Source organism: Malaya genurostris, chromosome 3, assembly GCF_030247185.1.
Source record: "Malaya genurostris strain Urasoe2022 chromosome 3, Malgen_1.1, whole genome shotgun sequence".
Lineage (NCBI taxonomy): Eukaryota > Metazoa > Arthropoda > Insecta > Diptera > Culicidae > Malaya > Malaya genurostris.
The window spans coordinates 272,861,815-272,883,605 of NC_080572.1; the positions used below are offsets into that span (position 1 = coordinate 272,861,815).

The 21,791-nt window shown below is 37.5% G+C and overlaps 1 protein-coding gene across 14 annotated transcripts in view; it reads left to right on the top strand.

Moving 5' to 3' along the window:
* LOC131437298 (serine/threonine-protein kinase mig-15) overlaps positions 1 to 21,054 on the top strand; it is a 172,675-nt gene extending 151,621 nt beyond the window's left edge. For 11 of the 14 annotated variants that reach the window (XM_058606554.1, XM_058606552.1, XM_058606553.1 and 8 more), the window contains 7 exons: positions 6,067 to 6,192; positions 14,988 to 15,713; positions 15,797 to 15,952; positions 16,025 to 16,195; positions 16,266 to 16,415; positions 16,492 to 16,701; positions 16,761 to 21,054. In XM_058606554.1, the coding sequence (XP_058462537.1) occupies positions 6,067 to 6,192; positions 14,988 to 15,713; positions 15,797 to 15,952; positions 16,025 to 16,195; positions 16,266 to 16,415; positions 16,492 to 16,701; positions 16,761 to 16,934 (1,713 nt within the window). In that variant the 3' untranslated portion in view covers positions 16,935 to 21,054. The remainder of the gene's footprint in view (positions 1 to 6,066; positions 6,193 to 14,987; positions 15,714 to 15,796; positions 15,953 to 16,024; positions 16,196 to 16,265; positions 16,416 to 16,491; positions 16,702 to 16,760) is intronic. The other 3 variants (XM_058606562.1, XM_058606566.1, XM_058606565.1) reach the window with 1 other exon arrangement.
* The last annotated feature ends 737 nt before the right edge of the window (positions 21,055 to 21,791 follow it).

Sequence of the window (21,791 nt, forward strand, 5' to 3'; positions counted from 1 at the left end):
TTGTGGACATGAGCCTTAACCTGGCCCCACCAGAAATTTTCCAAAGGCGTTAAATCACAAGATGTAGGTGACCAATTGATGGGCCCGAAACGTGAGATAAACTTCAAATCGACAGCGGCTCTCAATTTGGTCATTGTTTCGCGTGCCGTGTGGGACGTGGCACCGTCTTGTTGAAACCACATGTCGTAAATCATCAAACGGTAGCGCTCACCATTCACTGGCCCATAATCCACAGTGCCTTTTTGGATGCACTAGTAGCTCTTGCTGGTCCTCTTTCCAGATGCGGAAGTTTTGCTTGTTGAGGTATCCATTTAACCAGAAATGAGCTTCGTTTCCTTGAACACAATTTCTCCATAAAAAAAGCAGTAGATCTTGCTCCAACTTTGGCACAGCTTATTCATGATAAAATTATAGACCAAACGACGATTCAAGAACAAATTATAGACTAAAATGAACAAGTTTGACAATGACACAAGACACGATTCACGCGTGATCTGTCAGAAATAGTGTTACCAAAAAGACCAGCAAAAATCACCCTTTATTAACAAATATTCTAGTGAGATGACTACTGAAGCCGAGTTATCCGAGGTATTTTTCAGATTTGATTCATTTATTTTTTTTTATCTTTTGGTGGCGTTATGTTGATACTCATGACACTCACTTATGTTTACAATTTCGACCATTTCGAATGTCCAGTCAGTTTTTGACAGCTTTTGTGCGTGGACGTGTTTTAGTTTTGGCTTTTTCGTTGAACAAACCTCATACTTCCCATTTTTGCTATTTCATTTGTCTATCAATTCTTGGTCAAGTTGTATCTCATTGAGTAGTTGCAAATTGTATTTAGATGATTATTGATTTCACTGTATAAATTTACTTCTTCGATGGAATCCCCCATTATTGTCTTAACAGAGAACAAATGGAATGTTCAATGCAGGGCAACGAAATGATAGAAAATTTAAGAAATTTATTGATGTGTTGATGTTTTAAAAGATGTCAAACCACACTTTCCTACACCTAAAAGCTCCACGAGGAGTCCAGGTAGTACATGCAACGTTAGTTCATAAGCATTAACAAAAACAAATCGAACCATTATCAAACAAAAGAACTGAGATTGCGGCTAGAGATGGTCGGGTATGTAATAGCTTAAATCCGACCCGTAGCCGATCGTAAATAAATAATCTTTACTCGTACTCTACCCGAGCCCAAAAGTAATTTTTTCCCAACACATATATTCTAGATTCGAACCTGACTCAAGCCAGTCGGTCCGGGTCAGACTTCAGGTTCGAAGCCCGACCATCTCTAAATGCGATTTTTCCAGGTGCAAATTCTCGAAAGCATACAATTTCTACTTGACTATTAACCTAAGAATTTCCAATTATCACATATGAAAATATTTTTGCTCATAACTCATTGAATAAGTTTTACTGAGATCAGATGCGAATCTGAGTCGATGTGCGTGGGAAGTGCTTGTTGTAGATTAGTCGTTTCTGCATCGGTTATTTTTAATGTTTCAACCTACTTGACGAAAAATATTTGTAGGCAAAACGCCCTGAAGATGAAGGAATAAACCTTCTAAACGTTGGCCGTTAACGCGAAATAAATATTTCAAAAACAACAAATGACCGAGAAAGCCATCTTTTAATTCAATCATTGAATAAAGTATTTGCCACGTTATTGCAGTGGTTAGCCGGCGCTTCTGATATTTGTGATGAAATTATTTGGGGTGAATGGATCAGGGTCATTTCGCCGAAAGGGTCATTTCGCCGAATGTCATTTCACCGAAAGGGTCATTTCGCCGATTCCTGCAATTGTCTTAAACTCGTAATGGGAATCGATTTAAAATAAAGACAAATTAAAGATGATAACGTTAACGCTGGTTTTATTGACCTACAATTGTACTTCTTGAATAAAGATTGATTCATGAACCTCAGAACGGAGTTCCCAAAGAAACTTTTTGACTACTAATCATCAAAGCAATTCCATAGGTATCTACCAAGCAAATGTATGTGGTATTTTCCGTTTACTAAATAAAACAATATCTAATGCGGCTTCGCCACATCGATTTGATTCGTGTGCTGTCCGACCTCGCTACCGCTCGTTCGGACCTAACCCAAGCAAAGAAACCAAGCTTCGAGTAGACCGGGCAAACGAGGCGGTTACAGGTTTGTATGCAAGAGGCCGCCGCTTCCGACGGCGGGTCGGCGGCCATCTTGGCTTCGGTTATGTGGCTGCGCCACATCAGTTATACAAAAGCAAAGTCTTGGCATTACATTCCTTTTGTGGAATTTGGCCTTTCTGTTTCAACAGACTTCGCAGCCGATTCTTAGTGTACAGAATCATTGCATGGCTAAAACTATGGATCCTACTGACACCAAGAATCCTTCCAGGTCGGGACTCGAACATACGACAACTGGCTTGTAAGACGTCCTATGCATTGAACCGCCAACGCGGGACACACATCAGTTATACAGGAGGCATAATAACACAAAAAAATAATTTGATGTATTCGAAATTACCCTTTCGGCGAAATGACCCTTTCGGCGAAATGACCTATTCGGCGAAATGGCATTCGGCGAAACGACTTTCGGCAAATAGGCTTTCGGCGCAATGACCCGCTCCCGGGCTGAATGACTCTCTTGGAGAAATAGTTTCCGGAAAATGGCTTTCTGCAAAATCACTAGTTGCCAGTTAACAGATATACCAAGTGAAACAACTTAAGTGATAAGAAAGATAAACGTGTATACATTTTATACTTTATGTTTCGTCTTCGACTCGTCAGTACATAAAAGTTTATGTAGAACTGTTATGTTACCAAGCAGCTCAAAATAAACCACTAGGCAGACATAAAGTTTCTGCAATATACATCCCGGTCCTAATTCCAAATCTGAAAAGGTTTCTCCAGGGATAGAAATTTTCGACGAATGCTGAGGTCATTATAGGAACGGAAAAAAAGCATTGACAAATCTTTTTTTTTTTTCAAAGGGCATCAAAATGTTGAAGGACCGATGGGTCAACTGTATCGCTCTAGATGAATAATAAAAAAGTTTTCACGGTAAAAAATCGGTTTCTCATTCCACACACTAAGCTTCGTTCGGAAATTTTTGCACCTTTTGACAAGCTTAGAACAGCCGAACTACCGAACATTCACATTCTACTGATATATCAGCACAAATAAAAATTTGTTGACAGCAGTACCTTAAGGTACCGCTGTGATGAAATGTTATTTTACTGAAAATACCAGTTACCAAGATTTGAACAGCTAAGATCGATAATCCAATTTATGTGTGTATGTTTACATATGATCAAAATATACAACTATCCAAAAGTTATGCTGATTTATAGTGATGTCTTTCATTATAAAGTGAAGTCGGCATTAACTTAACTTCACATTTTATCCATATCCAACGATAAGTAGATCGATATGAATAAACAAATCGTGGTACCTATAGATGAATAAGAATATTTATTACGATTCACAATTATACACTCTCTTTTTTCAATGAGAAACGAAAATGCTTCGCCTCTCTTTGTTTGTTCTGGTGTCGGTCATTTACGAATGGGGCAGTAAAATAACAAAAATGAGGCTGTTGGATTGGATTATTCCATTAAGAGTGCATGATAATTTGAAGTTCTGGTCATTCTGTCTCTGGAGATTAATGTTTCGTTAATTTTCTTTTGAGTAGTTTCATGTATGGGGTATTTTGACTAAATACAATTGAATATTAAAGGTGATTTTTTAAGAGGTTCAGGATTTGATTTTCAAAAAACCACAAATGTTAGCCGCGGCTCCGCTTTAGATGGCCCATGCGCAAGTATAAATTTTGGCACACTTTCTTCAACATATCGGCTGGTATTTCACGAACAAATGCTTCCATATTGGCTTCCAGTGCGTCAATCGTTGCTGCTTTATGTTCACCGAAGGCGCCTCTCAATTTAGTTATTGTTTCGCGTGCCGTGTGGGATGTGGCACTGTCTTGTTGAAACCACATGTCAGGCATGTTCAATTCTTCGGGTTTGCGCAAAAAAATATCGTCCATCGTCACCGGCGCATAATCCACAACAAACAGTGACTTTTTTGGGATGTATTGGTAGCTTTTGGGTGGTCTTCACTCCAGATGCGGCAATTTCACTTGTGAATATATTAATTCCATGAACCATTTATTTCATTCTCACGCGTGGTTTTGTTCAACCAACTGATTTTTTAGAATTAGCCCCTGTAACTTGAGCAAAAATTACAATGAGCAGCCTTATTTTGTTGATCTCTCTGGTAATTGAGTTTAATATAAAATGCGGCTCTTTTTCAATTAGAGCAGACGAAAAGTAATTTGTCTTTTGCAATGTGAATAAAATGACAATAGGTAGCATGACAATCGGGGCTAATAAAAGTCATTTTCATTGAATCAAAATAGACGAAAATGACGTAAAAACAATGTCACTCACTATTCCGCTTGTAAATTTTGAGAACGAGATCCATGCCCAGTCAACGACAAATTCTTGTATTCTTTGTTTCTTTTACCCTTGGAGTCATTAACGGTTTTCAGTGAAAATCGTATTCTGTGCAGTATTTCGATGCTTAACCGAAGCTTCGAGAATCGATAATGACAGAAAACGATACATAATGATTTTTACCTGTTGTTACTCGACTTTTAGACTCTTTTTATAGTTAAGCTTCACAGATTTTTCATACATTGATGAAAGAATAAGAATTTGAATTCAACTACATTTCCATACAAATGATATTTTAGTTTCGTTTTGTCGTAAAACGGAAACGAGTGACGTTGACATTGGAACTCTCTTTTGTTGAAGTAAAGTTACTTGCATGGTATTTTATAAATGAATGAAAATCTAATTTATTATTTAAAGATTATTACATTGGAACGAAACGTTTCTTATCTCAAGAAAAATGAAGTTTTGTTATTTCATTTTTGCAGAAACTGTGGTAAACTATTGATTGTTGAGTTTGCATATTTTGAGGATATTGATTTAAAATCTCAGTGGCTTGATCCGAGCCACTGGACTGCTAGAAATTTTGCACATAACTGTATATTATTTAGTACTGTAAATAGGTTGCTTCTGTACATAAGTGTGTCTGTGTGTGTTTGTCAATAATCGGAATGAATTCTAGTAGGAAATAGATGAACACCTATTTCCCGTCACTAACAATGCTATGTGTGCAACTCTACTAACCGGTATGCCGACTAGCTAAAAGCTGAAGGAAAAGTAGTGTCAAAAAGTGTCAATCCAGACTATTTTTGCGCGGATAGTTTAACCTGAATACAACAAAAAAAACTTCAACCGGATATAGCGTCGTTGTGTGTGTGTAACGTATGGTTTGTGGACTGTGGTCGTCTTGGTTGGTAACCGCGATGCAAAAAAAAATGTCCTAGCAGTTCACTACACTATTCCTGCCAACCTCGAACTCATAGTCGCCGTTTACTGTTTTTTTACTTGTGGCAAACATACATGAAAATGTTTCGAATCGTTACCATTTGTATTACCAATTTGTATTGTCGAACAACAAAAACAAAAACAGATCAACGAATGCTACTTGACTAATCAATTTGTTGAACTTTTTAACAGGACTTTTTCATCGTTTTTTTTCTAGTGTTGTTTTGTACTGTGGCACATCACTTTTGCTTCGATAATCCCCAAAATAACCCACCAATGGCAAACCCTGTGTTTGTGCAGAAAATATTTGAACACTAGTGCTTCTCCTTTCCGAACAACATCTTCTACTAATGGGGATTTTCATGCGCTTAAAAAGCAACTTCTAACTATCTAATATTAATTTAACACACCTAGCGCTTTTCAGCAAACTAATCCAATTCGACGAAACCCAAACGCAATAATCAACAAATTCCTTTCTCTAGCTCCGTTATTGTTTGGTCCACAAAATTAGCTTATTGTTTGTTTAGTTCCTTTCCAATTTTTCTTTCTAGCTATGACCTAACCTCAAAAATAAAGTAGTTTACAGTTGATTTGTGATCCCCTGATTCTAAAACGAAATTATACTATCAATATTAACTAACACTATTCTCATTTTTCATCCCACTTGAAACATGGCAGAACCGTGCCGGTGAGAACAGCAGTTTAGGTACACCAGGCCAGCGTACCAGCAGTGTCCTGCCGGATCTACTAAGTCAGGCATCTCCGGCCACACCACCGCGCCATGACAAATCCGCCAGCGAAGAGGTCAGTGTTCCTATTCAATACTATTATCATGTTAGAATAAAGAAAAAATTTACTCACGCATTCGCTTCCAAGTCCTTCCTCAACACATGCGTCCATATACGAAAGCAAATTATCATCATACCTTCTGGCTTTTGGCAGAGTTGTGTGTCTGACTATTCCCACGCGCCTATTTATTGCAGACCAAGCGTCGAATGATGTCGGATCGTACACCGGGAAAACCGAATGCTTGAAAGCCATCGTAAATAACTACGATGAATGCGACTAGTTTGTGTACTTAAATCAAACTCAGTGTACGATTCGCAAAGTTGCTTCAGTCCACATCACTACCACCCCATACACACACCTTACCATATTAGTTAACCACTTCGCTTTATTTTGTTACTAAACTATGAGTGCCGAGTATTTTGCTGTGTGAAAGTAACCAGCACGTGTGAATTACAATATGCACCGAGGTACGCGTTTACACCAGCCCACTGGTACTGGTATTGTTTCAGGATAGTAATTTTGGTAGTCTTAATTTCAATATTCACCAAAAAAATAAAAAGGACGAACCTTCGGGCAGGTACAGACTATTGTTTTGAATCGTATTAGACCAAATTAGATGAGAAAGAATTGAGAGAAATACTGTAATCAATTTTTCGTACATATTTTTTCATCATGTTAGTGTTTTTTTTTTCAAGCAAAAACCTTGTTTTAACGCAACTTATGGAAAAAAAAATCTAGTTTATTTCCTTAGCAATAGTAACGTGATATCAATTGTAAATTTCTGTACTAGTTATATTCCCTTCCTTTCTCGGGTCAACCATTCGAAACGAACTGATGGCTGCGTTGTGAACTGTTTCTTTTTCTGCTCCAGGTTGTAAGTAAAGATCCGTTCGGGCTCTTGCCGCTATCAAAACACTAACTGTTTCATCGGTTCAATTCGCGTAACAAGCTCGATACTTACTACTAATCAGAAAATTTGTTTTGTAGTTTTGATCACCTTTCCTCTACTGCCTGACATTATTTTCATGTATCAAAATGCTATAGATTTGTGTTGTGATTAGAGAATCGTAAAACATATAATATATGTGATATATGAAATTGGATAGCTCACAAAAGTAACAAAAGTATAAAGCTCATTCGATTTAGCAGTGAATTTCTAGCCTTTTCTTTCCTTCCTAAGTTTGAGGCATGATTGTGAAATTTTTTTTTTTCATATTTCCTTCGCACAAAAAACAAAGCCCATCTTATCAGGCAAAGTATGGACTCCCCAAATGATAATGAAGCTTACTCCGCTAAGAGTAATCTGCATAGATAGAAACTCTCAGCAATCAGTTGGCTCAAACGGCGCGCTCCCCTGGTTATTTGGAGATTTGTACTATGCCATAGCTTCCTTTCATTTTCCTGATGAGAAAGAATGGATACACAGTGCGTCCATTAAGTTTCGAGACTGATTCCATAAATCGCAAAATAAACAAGATTTCTGGAGTTTTCCATATTTATTATTCGAAGAATTCTACCTTCGATTTAATACATTTCTTACAGCGATTCAATGGTGATTCAAATGCGTGCTCCAGTTCCTTTTGTGAAACACCCTCAAACGCTCATGTCGGTGCCGTGTTGATAGTCTCAACATCTTCAAAAAAGCATCTTTTCAAGTTCAACTTCAACTTTGAAAACAAGGAGAAGTCACACGGTGCCAAATCAGGTGAATACGGTGGGTGATCCAACTCATTAGATTTCGGGTCTAAAACTGACGATCAATGACTGATTTGTGCTTATTTTTCTGGATCGCGATATTCGGGTCGAATACGTTTGACCACTTGGAACAAACTTTTTGTGGATGATGCCTTTGCTATCGAAAAAGTTATAAGTTTTGATTTTTGAGGGAGAATTTCGCGTTTTTTTACTTATAGTGAGTTTTTTTGACTTCCATTCCGAACTTTGGCGCTCAGTTTCTGAATCGTACTGAAAGCACTACGTTTCGTCGTCAGCAACAATTGATTTCAGGAAATTTGGATCATTTCGGGCGGATGCAACGATTGCTCTTCCGTCAGTGTATGCGGGACAAACTTTGCACAGACCTTTGTTTTGCCCAAATCCTTTGCCGATATTCAAAGCCTTTTCTATAATTTTTAGAGAAGCATTACGATCATTCACAAACGTAATCACGAACATTTTCAATCATTTCGGATGTGAAAGCTGAAATTGGTCTTCCTTCACGTTTATCATCCTCTAGTGACATTCGGCCCTCCAAGAAATTTTTGTGCCACAAAAAAATAAAAACATTTGCTCGAGACAAACACTGATCAGACATTGCTAAAGACAAACAGCTGCATCAATCGGAATGTTTCTGATGCACTTTTATCAAGTTTTGCGTTGTATCTTTGTTCCATGTTGGAATTTCGACGTCAAATGAAAAAGTGTTTAGGGAGAACTGTCACATTCTAGTTGTTTCTCGATAAACATTAGAAAAGGTCCCAAATGCAAATGACAGTTTCTCTTTGTTCAATTTCTCTTTCGATTTTTACGGCATATTCCTGTATTTTTCAACAAATAATATGTGCAGGTCAAAAGCTAATGGCTACAGTATTTATTTTATGTAAAATGTTAGAGAGAGGGATTGCCGATGGGGTCGTAATAATCGAAAGAGAGAGTAAACATCGAGAAACTCATATGTTTACGTTTTGTCTTCGACTCATCAGTGAGTCAGCAGATTAATCATAATTAATCATAGATCAACATAATCCGCTGAGCAGACGTAAAGTTAATGCTATTTGCAAGACACTTTTTTATTACACAAAAAGTGTAACGTCTGAACTGACGTCTCGAACGAAACAAGTTTCGGCTTACTGGCCGTACACTGCCCATACTCGCATATCAGTCCCATATCGATTTTCGCCAATATTGAGTTAGCTTCAGGAATACAATCTATCCTTAATATACTCTCAGAAATTGCAATAAAAGTTTGTTTTTTTCAGAAAACTGAGAAAAAAATATCAACTTATGTCTGTCCCATATGCAAAGTACCCGCATATCAGTCCCTTGCAGTGCAAATATCAATAATTTCATTTGTTTCAATATTGGTATAGCAAAGGTGTTTTACCGATATTTCATGTAATAATACCACGATTTAGCATTAGGTAGCACAATAAATTAAAAAATTCGAAAATAAAATTTTAATCGTCTTTTTCTCGACATGCCGATTTTCCATATGGGACTGATATGCAAGTATGGGCAGTACAGATTGTGGTAATTTGAAGGGGAAAAAGTTTTTACCCCCAAATTTATGCTAGGCGCACAAAACCAATTTCATGTGTTTACGTTTCGTCTTCGACTCATCAGTGCGTCAGCAGATTATGTCGAAGACGAAACGTAAACATATGAAAATGTTTTTGTGCGCCTAGCATAAATTTGGGGGTAAAAATTTTTTTTCCCTTCAAATTACCAAAGAGAAACTGTCATTTGCGCTTAGGATCTTTTCTAGTGTTTGTTTCCATTTGTCAATCGAATGTAATGAAATGTAGACACGTAAATAGAGGAAGGCTCAAGCTAGATGGCGCTATTATCTGCTGAGATATGATTAGTATCTCGAAACTTAATGGCCGCACTGTGTAAAAGATGGATAGAAAAAAACTATTTTAGTGGATAAGGTTGAACGGGGGACGGGTATAGTGTGATGGGTGAGTCGATGCCTTTCACGCAGCCCGCCTGGGTTCGATTCCCAACCCCGCACATAGGGTCAGAAAGTTTTTCTGGCCCGAAGAGGCGAATGACCTTAAGGTTAAAACTCTATAATCGAAACAAAAAAAAAAGGTTGAAGGACTGCAAAAAAATAGAAAGAAACAAATAGTTTTGCATTTGCGGAAGTATGCTGGCGCACAATCGGCTACGAAGTCTGTTACAACAGAAGGTAATATTCCACAAAAGTAATGTAATAGCGAGACAGCTTAGAAAGTCATTTCGATGAATTATCGAAAACTGCTTCCCGAATTTGAAAATATCATATCATCATAGATGGTGACTAAGAGCAGATGAATGAAGCGATGTAGCGGAACAGCATTAATCAATTTTCGCTTGCTTTCTGTTTACGGAAAAGTACTGTAAAAATTTGCCTAGTTGATACACGAATGAAAGTACTTTAATGCTTTGCAAGTTCATACATCATCATGAGGATCATACATCAATCTGAGCGATACGATACAATCAATTCAATACCTCTTTCTGAAAACAAAATTGAAGGGAAAATGGAAATATAATCCTTATATGTTTGTGGAGAAATAGTGTGCTTATATCGCTAATAATCACTGAAATACGAAAGTAAAATTATACATTTCATTTTTTTTTGTCAAACAGGAGTGGTTTAGTTCTGACTTCAATAATATAATATTGATCAATTTAGTTAAATGTATAAACTTTTAAGTTACATCGAGTCGATTATGAGTTGATTCACCCCTCAAATCACCGAGAAATATAGATTGATGGAGATGGGCAATCCGTTCGCAAACGTTTCAAAAGAACTGGTTCTTCTGGAAGAATGAGTGAACATCAGTTCTTTGTTGAAGAACGTTTGTTCTTTTATTTTAAAAGTAATTCTATAAGAAAGTTTATTAATAACCATATATTTCGAAACGATCGTAGTTTTTAGGAATGCAGTAGTAATTGTATATATTAGCGACTTCTGAAAAAGGGGGGGGGGGCGGTCTGACAAAAGTCTACGTTTGTCTACGAGGGGGGCCGGGGGGTTTTGCCTAAAGTCTACGTAGTCTCATAATTTTTTTTTCAATTTTTCAAGCAATTTACTTAGTTCAATAATAGGCCGGCCGCGCGTTTCCTTCGATTCATCAAAAAGACAGTTGAAATTTCGTATTCAACCAAATGCATGATGCTTGAGAGCAGAAATGCAATTTGTCACGTCGAATGACCTTGACATACTGGCTAAAAACATCGTCGACTGTAATCTGTACTGTGAAAATGATTATCAAATGAGATACAACTCCGTAGTTCTATGACCAAGTAGAAGTATACTCAAAGACAGGCGACTTTATTGTTTTTTTTTCTTTCATTCTTCTATTCCCTATCGAAGTGAAAAAAGTACTAACATAAACATAAAATGATAAAGAAATTAATTATGAATTTTGTTCTGACGTGAAAGCTTTCAACCAAAAACGGATTTGAAAAATCAAAATGATTGGAATTGCGAAAGTAAACATTTGCCCAAAAATACACCCCAGAGGTTGAAATCGAACCAACCAACTTGACTTGTTGATTTTAATTTTGCAATAAATATGGTTTCGGCTTTACCGGTCTGTTAAATAAGAACGGCTTTTATATACTGCCCGACGTTTCGATCAGTGGTTACGTTTTTTTTTAAAGTTTATTGGTTATGAAAGATATTACAAAAACAATAAAACTGTGTGTTAACTCACTATCTTATACAGGGTGATTTTTTAAGAGCTTGAGAACTTTTTTAAACAATAAAACGCATAAAATTTGCAAAATCTCATCGGTTCTTTATTTTAAACTTTAGATTGGTACATGACATTTACTTTTTGAAGATAATTTCATTTAAATGTTGACCGCGGCTGCGTCTTAGGTGGTCCATTCGGAAAATCCGCTTTTTTATCGACAAATTTTGTTCAGCGATGAGGCTCATTTCTGGTTGGATGGCTACGTAAATAAGCAAAATTGCCGCATTTGGAGTGAAGAGCAACCAGAAGCCGTTCAAGAACTGCCCATGCATCCCGAAAAATGCACTGTTTGGTGTGGTTTGTACGCTGGTGGAATCATTGGACCGTATTTTTTCAAAGATGCTGTTGGACGCAACGTTACAGTGAATGGCGATCGCTATCGTTCGATGCTAACAAACTTTTTGTTGCCAAAAATGGAAGAACTGAACTTGGTTGACATGTGGTTTCAACAAGATGGCGCTACATGCCACACAGCTCGCGATTCTATGGCCATTTTGAGGGAAAACTTCGGAGAACAATTCATCTCAAGAAATGGACCGGTAAGTTGGCCACCAAGATCATGCGATTTGACGCCTTTAGACTATTTTTTGTGGGGCTACGTCAAGTCTAAAGTCTACAGAAATAAGCCAGTAACTATTCCAGCTTTGGAAGACAACATTTCCGAAGAAATTCGGGCTATTCCGGCCGAAATGCTCGAAAAAGTTGCCCAAAATTGGACTTTCCGAATGGACCACCTAAGACGCAGCCGCGGTCAACATTCAAATGAAATTATCTTCAAAAAGTAAATGTCATGTACCAATCTAACGTTTAAAATAAAGAACCGATGAGATTTTGCAAATTTTATGCGTTTTATTGTTTAAAAAAGTTCTCAAGCTCTTAAAAAATCACCCTTTAGTTCCTCGTTTAAAAATCGTATGCCCACGAACGATTGTTCACATAATATGTGATTTTAATCACATTTGCTTTCCTATCGTTCATCCAGTGAAGCTGTTTGAGATTTATTGTATATCATCTTGAATATCTTAAATAACTAAGACTTTATGACAACGGTACTGGATCAGATTTTATTTAATCTTATTACAGAATGTAAACTATAAAAATGTTTCACTGACTGAAGACTTAGTAACCTTTCACTGAAAAACGATTAAAAAAATTGTTTTGTGACGAAGAAAAAGTCTAATGATAAAGAAAAGTTATTGGAAAGTCTACGAAAGGCTACGAGTGGGAAGACGGGGTTAAAAAATACCAGAATTTGCTCTACGTAGTTCATGAACGGTCCCATTCCAGTATGCAAACGACCCCGTCGACAAATCAATCCATTTTCAAGCATACAATATTGAAGTAATGTTTTCAAATTAAGTTCAATGTGGTAAATTCTTTAACAAATCACCAAGATACAACAGCTACAAAAATGGTCCGAAAAATGTATCGTCGATAGTTTACCTGATAGATACTGGGGAATCAAAATCAACAGCTAATTGGTATTCAATATACTCAAGTGACCACGGTGTACAGCAGACGGAAAGAGACATCCACCACAGTGCGAGTATCCAGCGAGCAAATGGATTTTGTACCTTTAAGTTTTGTCATCCACTCGTTAGTCAAACTACCTACCTCGCTCACAGCTCACAGGGAGTATACGAGGATTGATACTTATGTATTATTATTTGATCGAAAATGGTTTAATTGTTCTTCAAAATATTCCCCTAGACGATCAATACACTTTTGCATACGCTTGAACCAATTTTCATATCATTTTTTCCACTTTTCTTGAGGTACCCCTAAAACATGGTTTTTAAACGCTTCAACAGTTTCTTCAGGATTATTGCATCGCTCTCCACGCAGTTTTTTCTTCATGGAAGAAATTTCACTTATAAAACCGATACACTAAAGAAGGATGCAAATAGCATTCCGAACATTCTACTAACAGCTCAAACAGAAATTTAGTAAGAAAACGAAGTCGTTAGGTGCCAAGTTAGGACTATACGGCGGGTTGCTCAAATATTCGGTTGTTTAAGCCGATGTGTGAGAGCTTGAATTATCGTGATGAAGAATGATTTCAAACGTCTTGCGTTTGTTTTCTTAATTTCACGAAAAACTTCAGGCAAACAAATGGTGGTATACCAATCAGAATTGACTGTCTTACGGTCCTCTAAAGCAACGGTAGCGATATGTCTGTTTATACCGAAAGAACAAGCCACCATATTCTTTGAAGTGCTTCGAGTGCGAACAACTTTTGTCGAATTTACTCAAATCCACCGGGCAACATTTAGTGTTACCAACTTCAAATACATAAATAACAATCTACGTATGTTAGATTCCGTTTTGTGGAATAGTTTTTACTGTGTAAAACGGTCAATAGGATTTTTTGTGAAAACATAGGTCATTTCAAACTGATTTTCAACACCCGAAGTCATAGAAAATGATGTCCTCTCACTGCGTGGTGGATTGAGTACATTTATCTTCATAACCTTCACAGACTTACTCATCTATCATTTTCAATGTTTCTACATTTAGTGTAATTGTACGGACGTTTTGCTTCATCTCAGAATATTGCTTCATTACATTTCGAGGGTAGCTTAATGGCAAAGCAGTTCTAACGATTGGATAGTGAAGAAATTTCTAATTTTAACAGTCACATTGCGTATACTCAATTATCATCTCAATCGCAGTTGATTCATCAGCATGTATATGAACCAGGTTTGAAAACCTTAGACAATAAAGCTCCTTAAATGTGCTAGTTTATATTCTTCGGTCGGTGTCATGGGTAATGTCGTTTATACGCGCCTAAGAATCGATGAAATTAAGATGAATTGCTATGTGATTCTTGTTTTTCGCTATTCAATTTGTATTGTATCTTCTTAATGAAATTTCGATATTGGTAGTACTAAGTTTGTTTCATAAATTTTTTAAATATTCTCGATAAGTATTTTGAACGAGTGACATGCATTCGTCTTGAATACAATATTCACTAACAAATGGTAGTTTTTTGAAAAACGCTAACAACATTTTCACATAAATTTGTTTTGTAAAAAAAATGTAGGCAAGTTTCTGTTTGTACTTAATGCTTTATCATTCATCATTAGACTTGATTTGTTCAGCTTTTCAATTTAGCATTCGTTTTATGTTCAAACCACACTCGTATTCTGCATCATTTTGCATGTAGCATATAGTTCTTTTACTGTTTACAGCTTACGTTAATTTGCTTGATTTACTAATTTATTTTTTGGTTTCCTTCAATTGACCGCAAAAACAAAACGAAAATAAAACCAACTGCAACAACAACTACCGCCAATTACTGCCACTTGTTCACCAATGAAAACTGAAAAACCAAAATAACAGTACCGAGCAGCCGTCAGTTCCTCTGCCCATTCCACACCATCCAAGTCCTTCACTGGCGTCGCGAGCGTCGGCCTCATCAACAAGAGCAACAGCAATAACAATTTTACCCATAGCAGTAGCAATAATAGTAGTAACAACCATCACCCATCACTGCATAGCGGCGGCGGTGGTGGTGGTGGTGGTGGCGTTAGTGGCAATGGGAACTCGTCACCGCACTCAACGATATCAAACTCGTCCTCTTCCTCCCACCAGAATAGTCCAAATCATTCGATTAACATTAGAAATCTAAACAACCACAATAATCTTTTGCATAGTAGCAATAATAACAATCATTTACCTCCCTATCACCATCAACAACTACAACAACCACCATCATTGTTGCACCATCAACAATCACAACCGGCATCGTTGAACTCCGTTTCCGGTGGAATCGGTGCTGCCACACCGTTACCTCCCTACGCACTGGCGTTGCAACAGAAGCAACGAAGTTTCCTCACGTTCGGGTTCAGTGCCGGTTCCGGTGGGTCCGGAGCGGCTCGACGGGAAAGCCACGTCAACGTAAATGTGACACCGACGTCACACGATGCTGCCAGCGATACGCCCGAAATACGCAAGTACAAGAAACGTTTCAATTCGGAAATCCTGTGTGCCGCCCTGTGGGGTGTTAATCTGCTGATAGGAACAGAAAATGGTCTTATGCTATTGGACCGGTCCGGACAGGGAAAGGTAAGTCCGGGAATGTTTATCGAGATAATAGCTGCAGTTGCTGATGTTGTTGTTGCATTACATTCCCGCCACAAAACTATTAGGTCTACCAACTGATATCACGAAGGCGATTCCAGCAGATGGAAGTGCTAGAGGGGCAAAACATTCTGGTCACAATTTCCGGCAAGAAGAACCGCGTTCGGGTGTATTATTTGTCTTGGCTGAAGTCGAAGATTCTTCGAACCGATGGCATGGGTGATGTAAGTTACTATCTGAAAATAAATTCAATTGCCAAGAGAAATAATCAAATATCTTTACGTATCTTTACGTAGCAACAAGTGGAACGTCGCAACGGTTGGATCAACGTCGGTGATTTGCAGGGTGCTGTCCACTTCAAAATAGTCAAATATGAACGCATCAAGTTTCTGGTGATTGCGCTCAAGGATTCAATTGAGATTTACGCTTGGGCACCCAAACCGTACCACAAATTTATGGCATTTAAGGTAGGATCGACGGCTCACAGCATTTGTTCAATAGTAAACATATGTCGTTTGTTTTTTTTCTTTCTTTCAGAGTTTCGGTGAACTGATGCACCGTCCACTGCTCGTCGATTTAACCGTGGAAGAGCAGACTAGGCTTAAAGTGATCTATGGTTCGGCCGAAGGCTTTCACGCAGTCGACCTCGACTCGGCTACCGTTTATGATATCTACCTTCCTAAACATGTAAGTGTTCTTGTCAAATTGTAACATAACCAATTCATAATAATTCCTTTGACTATTTTTCTTCTTTCACCAACAGACTCAGGGTCCAATTTCGCCACACTGCATTGTGACTTTGCCCAACTCCAACGGCATGCAGTTGCTGCTTTGTTACGACAACGAGGGGGTCTACGTCAACACGATGGGTCGCGTGTCGAAGAACATTGTTCTGCAGTGGGGTGAAATGCCAACGTCGGTCGCCTATATCGGTACCGGTCAGATCATGGGCTGGGGCAACAAGGCAATTGAGGTTAGTTGTTGTTATCGTACCGAGAGACTTACATTACATGGTTTGTTTTTCTATCGCAGATCCGTTCGGTCGAAACTGGCCACCTGGACGGAGTGTTCATGCACAAGAAGGCCCAGCGACTCAAGTTCCTGTGCGAGCGGAACGATAAGGTATTCTTCAGCAGTGCCAAAGGTGGTTCGTCCTGTCAGATCTACTTTATGACGCTGAACAAACCCGGTATGGCCAACTGGTAAAGGTGCGGAATATGCTCACCTTTGCCCATTCTCCTGTGTAGGCACGGAGTCGTGTGTGAATGAGATTCATAAATAGTTGAATGCACGAGATAGTGAGAGTAATACGTTTACCCTATATTAACAAAAACAGAAAAAGAAGAAGAAGAAAAACACTGTAAAAGGTAAGTCATTTGATGGTGTTTTATAAGTCCGTTGAAGTTCGGTTTTTTTGCTTCACGCGTCTTTAGGCAGACGAAGATCATTATAGAACAGACAAGCACAGACAGTAAATCGTGTTAATGAGCAAAGTGTAAAGTAAAATAAAGGTATATAGTAATTATACTACTAATTCAGTAAGCGAATAAGGTAAAATATAGTCCTTTATAAAATGGTTTTCAATCTCTAGAAATTGCTTCTTGATTGAAAAAAAACTAAAAAAAAACCTATCCCAAGGTGAGGCAATAAAAAGACATATTTCCACACCACACCAGTCGCTTACACTCAATCGAACATCTACTTCTTTCCACGTACACCAAGTTTCGTTCTGACCGACTTTTCATGCGACTGACTCCGAAATCACTCAATCAACGAAATCGAACCTGCTCAGTTTGTTGACATCGAGTAAATCCGTTTATGTTAAAATTTTCCGAGGTATTGTTCAATGTTTCAGTTTGATGTAATTTCATAATTTTTCGTCTTTGCAAACATCGTGCTTTAGGTTGGAGTAGTAAAGCATATCGAGAATAAATTCGCCAAATAATTTGAAGTATTTTCACTCAAGTGAGAGCGGTGAATTATCAACATTCTTCATGCCTTAAGATGAAAACTTGATTTGCTCAGAATCCCAATTGTGCCAGTTAATATTGTGGGATTTTTTGAATAATAGGTACTTTGTTCAAAGTAGTTGTCTTGGAAAGCTCCGCCTTTTTTCCATCGTTCCACCAACACGCAAAATCACGACGAAAAAAGTGTTTATCTGTTAAAGCGATCCAGTCGAGAAGCCTTTTTTCCACATCTTCTTAACTAGTGAAGTGCTGCTCAGCAAGAGCGTGATACATCGATGAAAACAAATGATAGTCGGAAAGAGTCAAGCCTGGGGAGTATTGCGGACGCCTTTTCGTGCCGCAAAATTACTTGCTCATGCTTTGCGGTTCGTTCTGGTCGTTTTTCGAGTAATGCTTGATTCATCATCATAATCATCATCATCATTCATCATTTACTATCGGTCGCGATTAGTGTTTACAATTTCCCCTGGTTTGTGAAACTTGTAGTACAAGACACCTTTTTGATCTCGCCGAATTCACAGTATTTTTTTGCAGTTAATGTCGGTGATAGGCCAGGGTCGACCTTTGATCTTGAGCTTGAGATTCTCGAAATTAATTCATTTCTCAAAACAAAATCGCCCATCATGTTTCGCGTCCGCTACTGTCTTTCATTCAGCTCATGAGTAACTCATTTTCCCACCGTCTGAATCTTTTCCATGTTGTATAGGCGATTAGAAATGGCTTGACGACTAACGTTCCGTTATTTGTTTTTGGGCTTAATTAATGTGTTCGTTCAATAATCCTGGCAATTCCGCATCTTCAATTTTTTTTGGGTTGACCTGTGCGTTCGCTGTTTAGACATTCAACTCCTCACTTTTGAATCGTTCAATTCAACGTTCACATGTCGCGACGAATAGAGCATGTTCCTCGTAAGCTTCAACAGGGATTCAATGGGATTAAGCAGTACTTTTTTTGGAACAAAGTAATGAATTAATATTTCATGCAAATGTTCTTGTTTGGCAAGAATTTCGACATCTTCACTTCAATAAACGTACATGACACTAACCTGTAATTATTAATGGAACGTGGTTTCAAAACAAAATATATGTTTCGACGGGAAACTAATCCCTGTTTGCAGCGACATCTCTGGAAATAATGCAGTATCATTAACTGGTACATCTGGTATGTTCTAGGACCCAAAATTTTTCACTTTAGATTCACAGATTAGATAAATCGGTTATTGTTTTATTGACTGTTAAGGTTCTAGTTACAATCTTAGGAAAACATCCATTGTTGCAAAATGCAAAAGCAGTTTTCATCGCTATTGGTACATGAATTTTCAAGAAATAAAACATCATTTTATTACGAAAATTGTACCTAACAAACAGCGAAGAAAACTGTTTGTTTGAGTTTTGCAACATGTTTAGATGTTATCCTAAGATTGTAAATTGACTCTTAATCAAATTCAAATCCAGCCTAAACGGACTAAATGTTCGAGTGGGTCGATTGAATATTTCCAATATTTTATTGAATCAATGTCAATTCGTTTCGTAACATGTCGCACTACTCAATTACGGTACAATTTACTATCAAACAATATGGAACAATATTGTCGAATTGCAAACATGTATAATGAAATTGTTTATTATTGGAAAATTGCTTTTTTTTAGGTTTTATGTGGTTCTTGATTAACTCTGTTGTTTTGAATCTGTTCTCCAGTAAGCATGTACTACAATCAGCAAACGAATGAATCTACTCAATATCTCCTTACTTCCTGTCATGCTCAACAAGTGCCATTTTCACTTCCTAGACATGTTTTTGTTTTATATAAATCTAGTTCACATGTGCAATAATCTATGCATGCCAATTTTTATCGCCCTCATACCCTCCGTACTCACAGCAGTGAGCTGTGGAAACCTTTACTGATGGCGCTCGAAATATTCCCACTTACGAAACAAACACACACACATACACAAAAAACAAGAACATTCTAGCTTGGGTCAATATAGATTCAACTGCAAAAGTCTGAACACTAAATCTCATCTTACATTGGACTACATTTGCATCTTATGCGTACAATTTTAAATCGAGCAAAAAAAAACACTCAATAAAACTGTAGAATTCGATCAATAGCAAATAAAGAATTCATTTAGTAGAAAACCGTTACGAAAAAAAAACATAAACTAGCAGGTAATAAATCGATTGATAATTCTAAGACAGCAAACTAGAAACATTTTTTTCTAATCAAGCATGAGATCCAACCAACCAAAACGATAAGGAAAAGTGTTGCTGGATTCAGTCGCCATACAGCAAAATTAATCGTGTAAAGAAATGCCTTCAAACAAAATAAAACCAGAAAATACAGTGATAGGATCGTTACACACCTTTACATATACTATTCGTTTATTATCATTTTCTTTCGAGTAAATTCTGATGCACACAAAAAAACATGAATTAACATCAAAATAGCCTCCATCTCCAGTTTTCCCACACGTTACTCGTCATCTTATACCACAATCAAAAACACATGTGCTCATATTTATAACCATTTACTCTTACCCATACCATCCTTCAACACGAACAACAACAACAACACTTACAAGTATTCTTAGAGGAAATAAATTTATCTCTGTCATATCTTCATTGCTAGTCGCACGCTTTGTTCAATTAAATAACAAAACAAGAAAAAGAAAACGAATGCGTTCGCAAATACACATACACAATACACGCAAACCAGTAAGGATTTTATAAGCTTGTAAGTAAACATCGTGAAAGTATAAGCACACACACACACACGAACACAATCATACGAACACTCACACATTTTTATCTACAGTCTACCATTATTGAACAAAAGTTAAACTAAAGAAAAGAAGCGACAAGTGCAGTACACAAGTCTTTTAATAAAAAAAAATATAATTATAAATATATATAAACGAATTGAAAGTAATTATATGGTGAAACAATATTAGAAAACAAACAGCACACCCAGACAGCTCGGTTGGAAGGAGAATCGGTGCGGTGCGGTGGTAAACAGTATGGAAACCGCAAACAAAACGATAATTACCACACGAACAAAAAAAAAGTGGAGCGCAGGAAAATAAAACAATACAAACAATGCATGCTGTCAAAATCGGAGCTCGAATTGAGCAATTTGGAATAGGGCAAGTTTGGCAGAACAAAAAAAATCCTACTCAATTACCATCATCAGAACAATACGCGGTAGGAGTTTAAAAAGAAAACTAAAAATACAAACAGCAGAGGCATAGAAGGTAAAAATAAACAAATAAAAGAAAACCGACGATAAGAGGGTATGATGATATAAAAGAAACTTAGACAGTAATAGGAATATTTATAATAAAACGTGATCAAAACGATATGCGACGTTATTCATTCATCCGAAAGTGGGAAGCTACCTATACATAAGTAAAACAAATGTGGCAATACCCTAGGCTCTGTATGATGAGCTACAGGGCGCGTACCCCCGCTTGGCGGATGGGGGTGGGAGTCAATTTATACATCGTATTGACAAAGTAAGACCATACCGAGATCGATCGATCGTTCGCTTATAAAAGTAAAAAGATGAAAATTATTATGTTATCTGGATCGATCACGGAGTGGACAGGACTAATACTGCTTGAAATTGACAATAGGTCATTAGGTGGTTTCGAGCATTCTTATGCCTGGAACTGGTCACCAATTTGAATTATATTGATCCAGTTGGGATGAATATTATTATATCATATTCGTCCTGAGCTTGGTGAATTTAATTCAAAAAGGAGGACTAGTGTTATCAGGAAAAGGAGTAAATTGACATCTTATGAACCGTTAAAGAACTCTCAAACCTTTCCGATCCGGTTCGGTATCGGTACTAATGTTTACAAGTGGCAATGACGGCGAAACTGATTGATCAGGTGTAAATACACTTTCAAATCGGGAAAGGTTTGAACTTAGATTTCTCCAACTTGGACACAGATGTCACCTTCTAACTAAGAGTGTGAGATGTGTGTTTCTGGAAGAGAACGGTTCGCGTGGACCATTTCATCCAATCGCACCTAGTATTTCTTTATGAAATACATGTAGTTCTTGTTCCCTGGGTGCGTGCTTAACACTA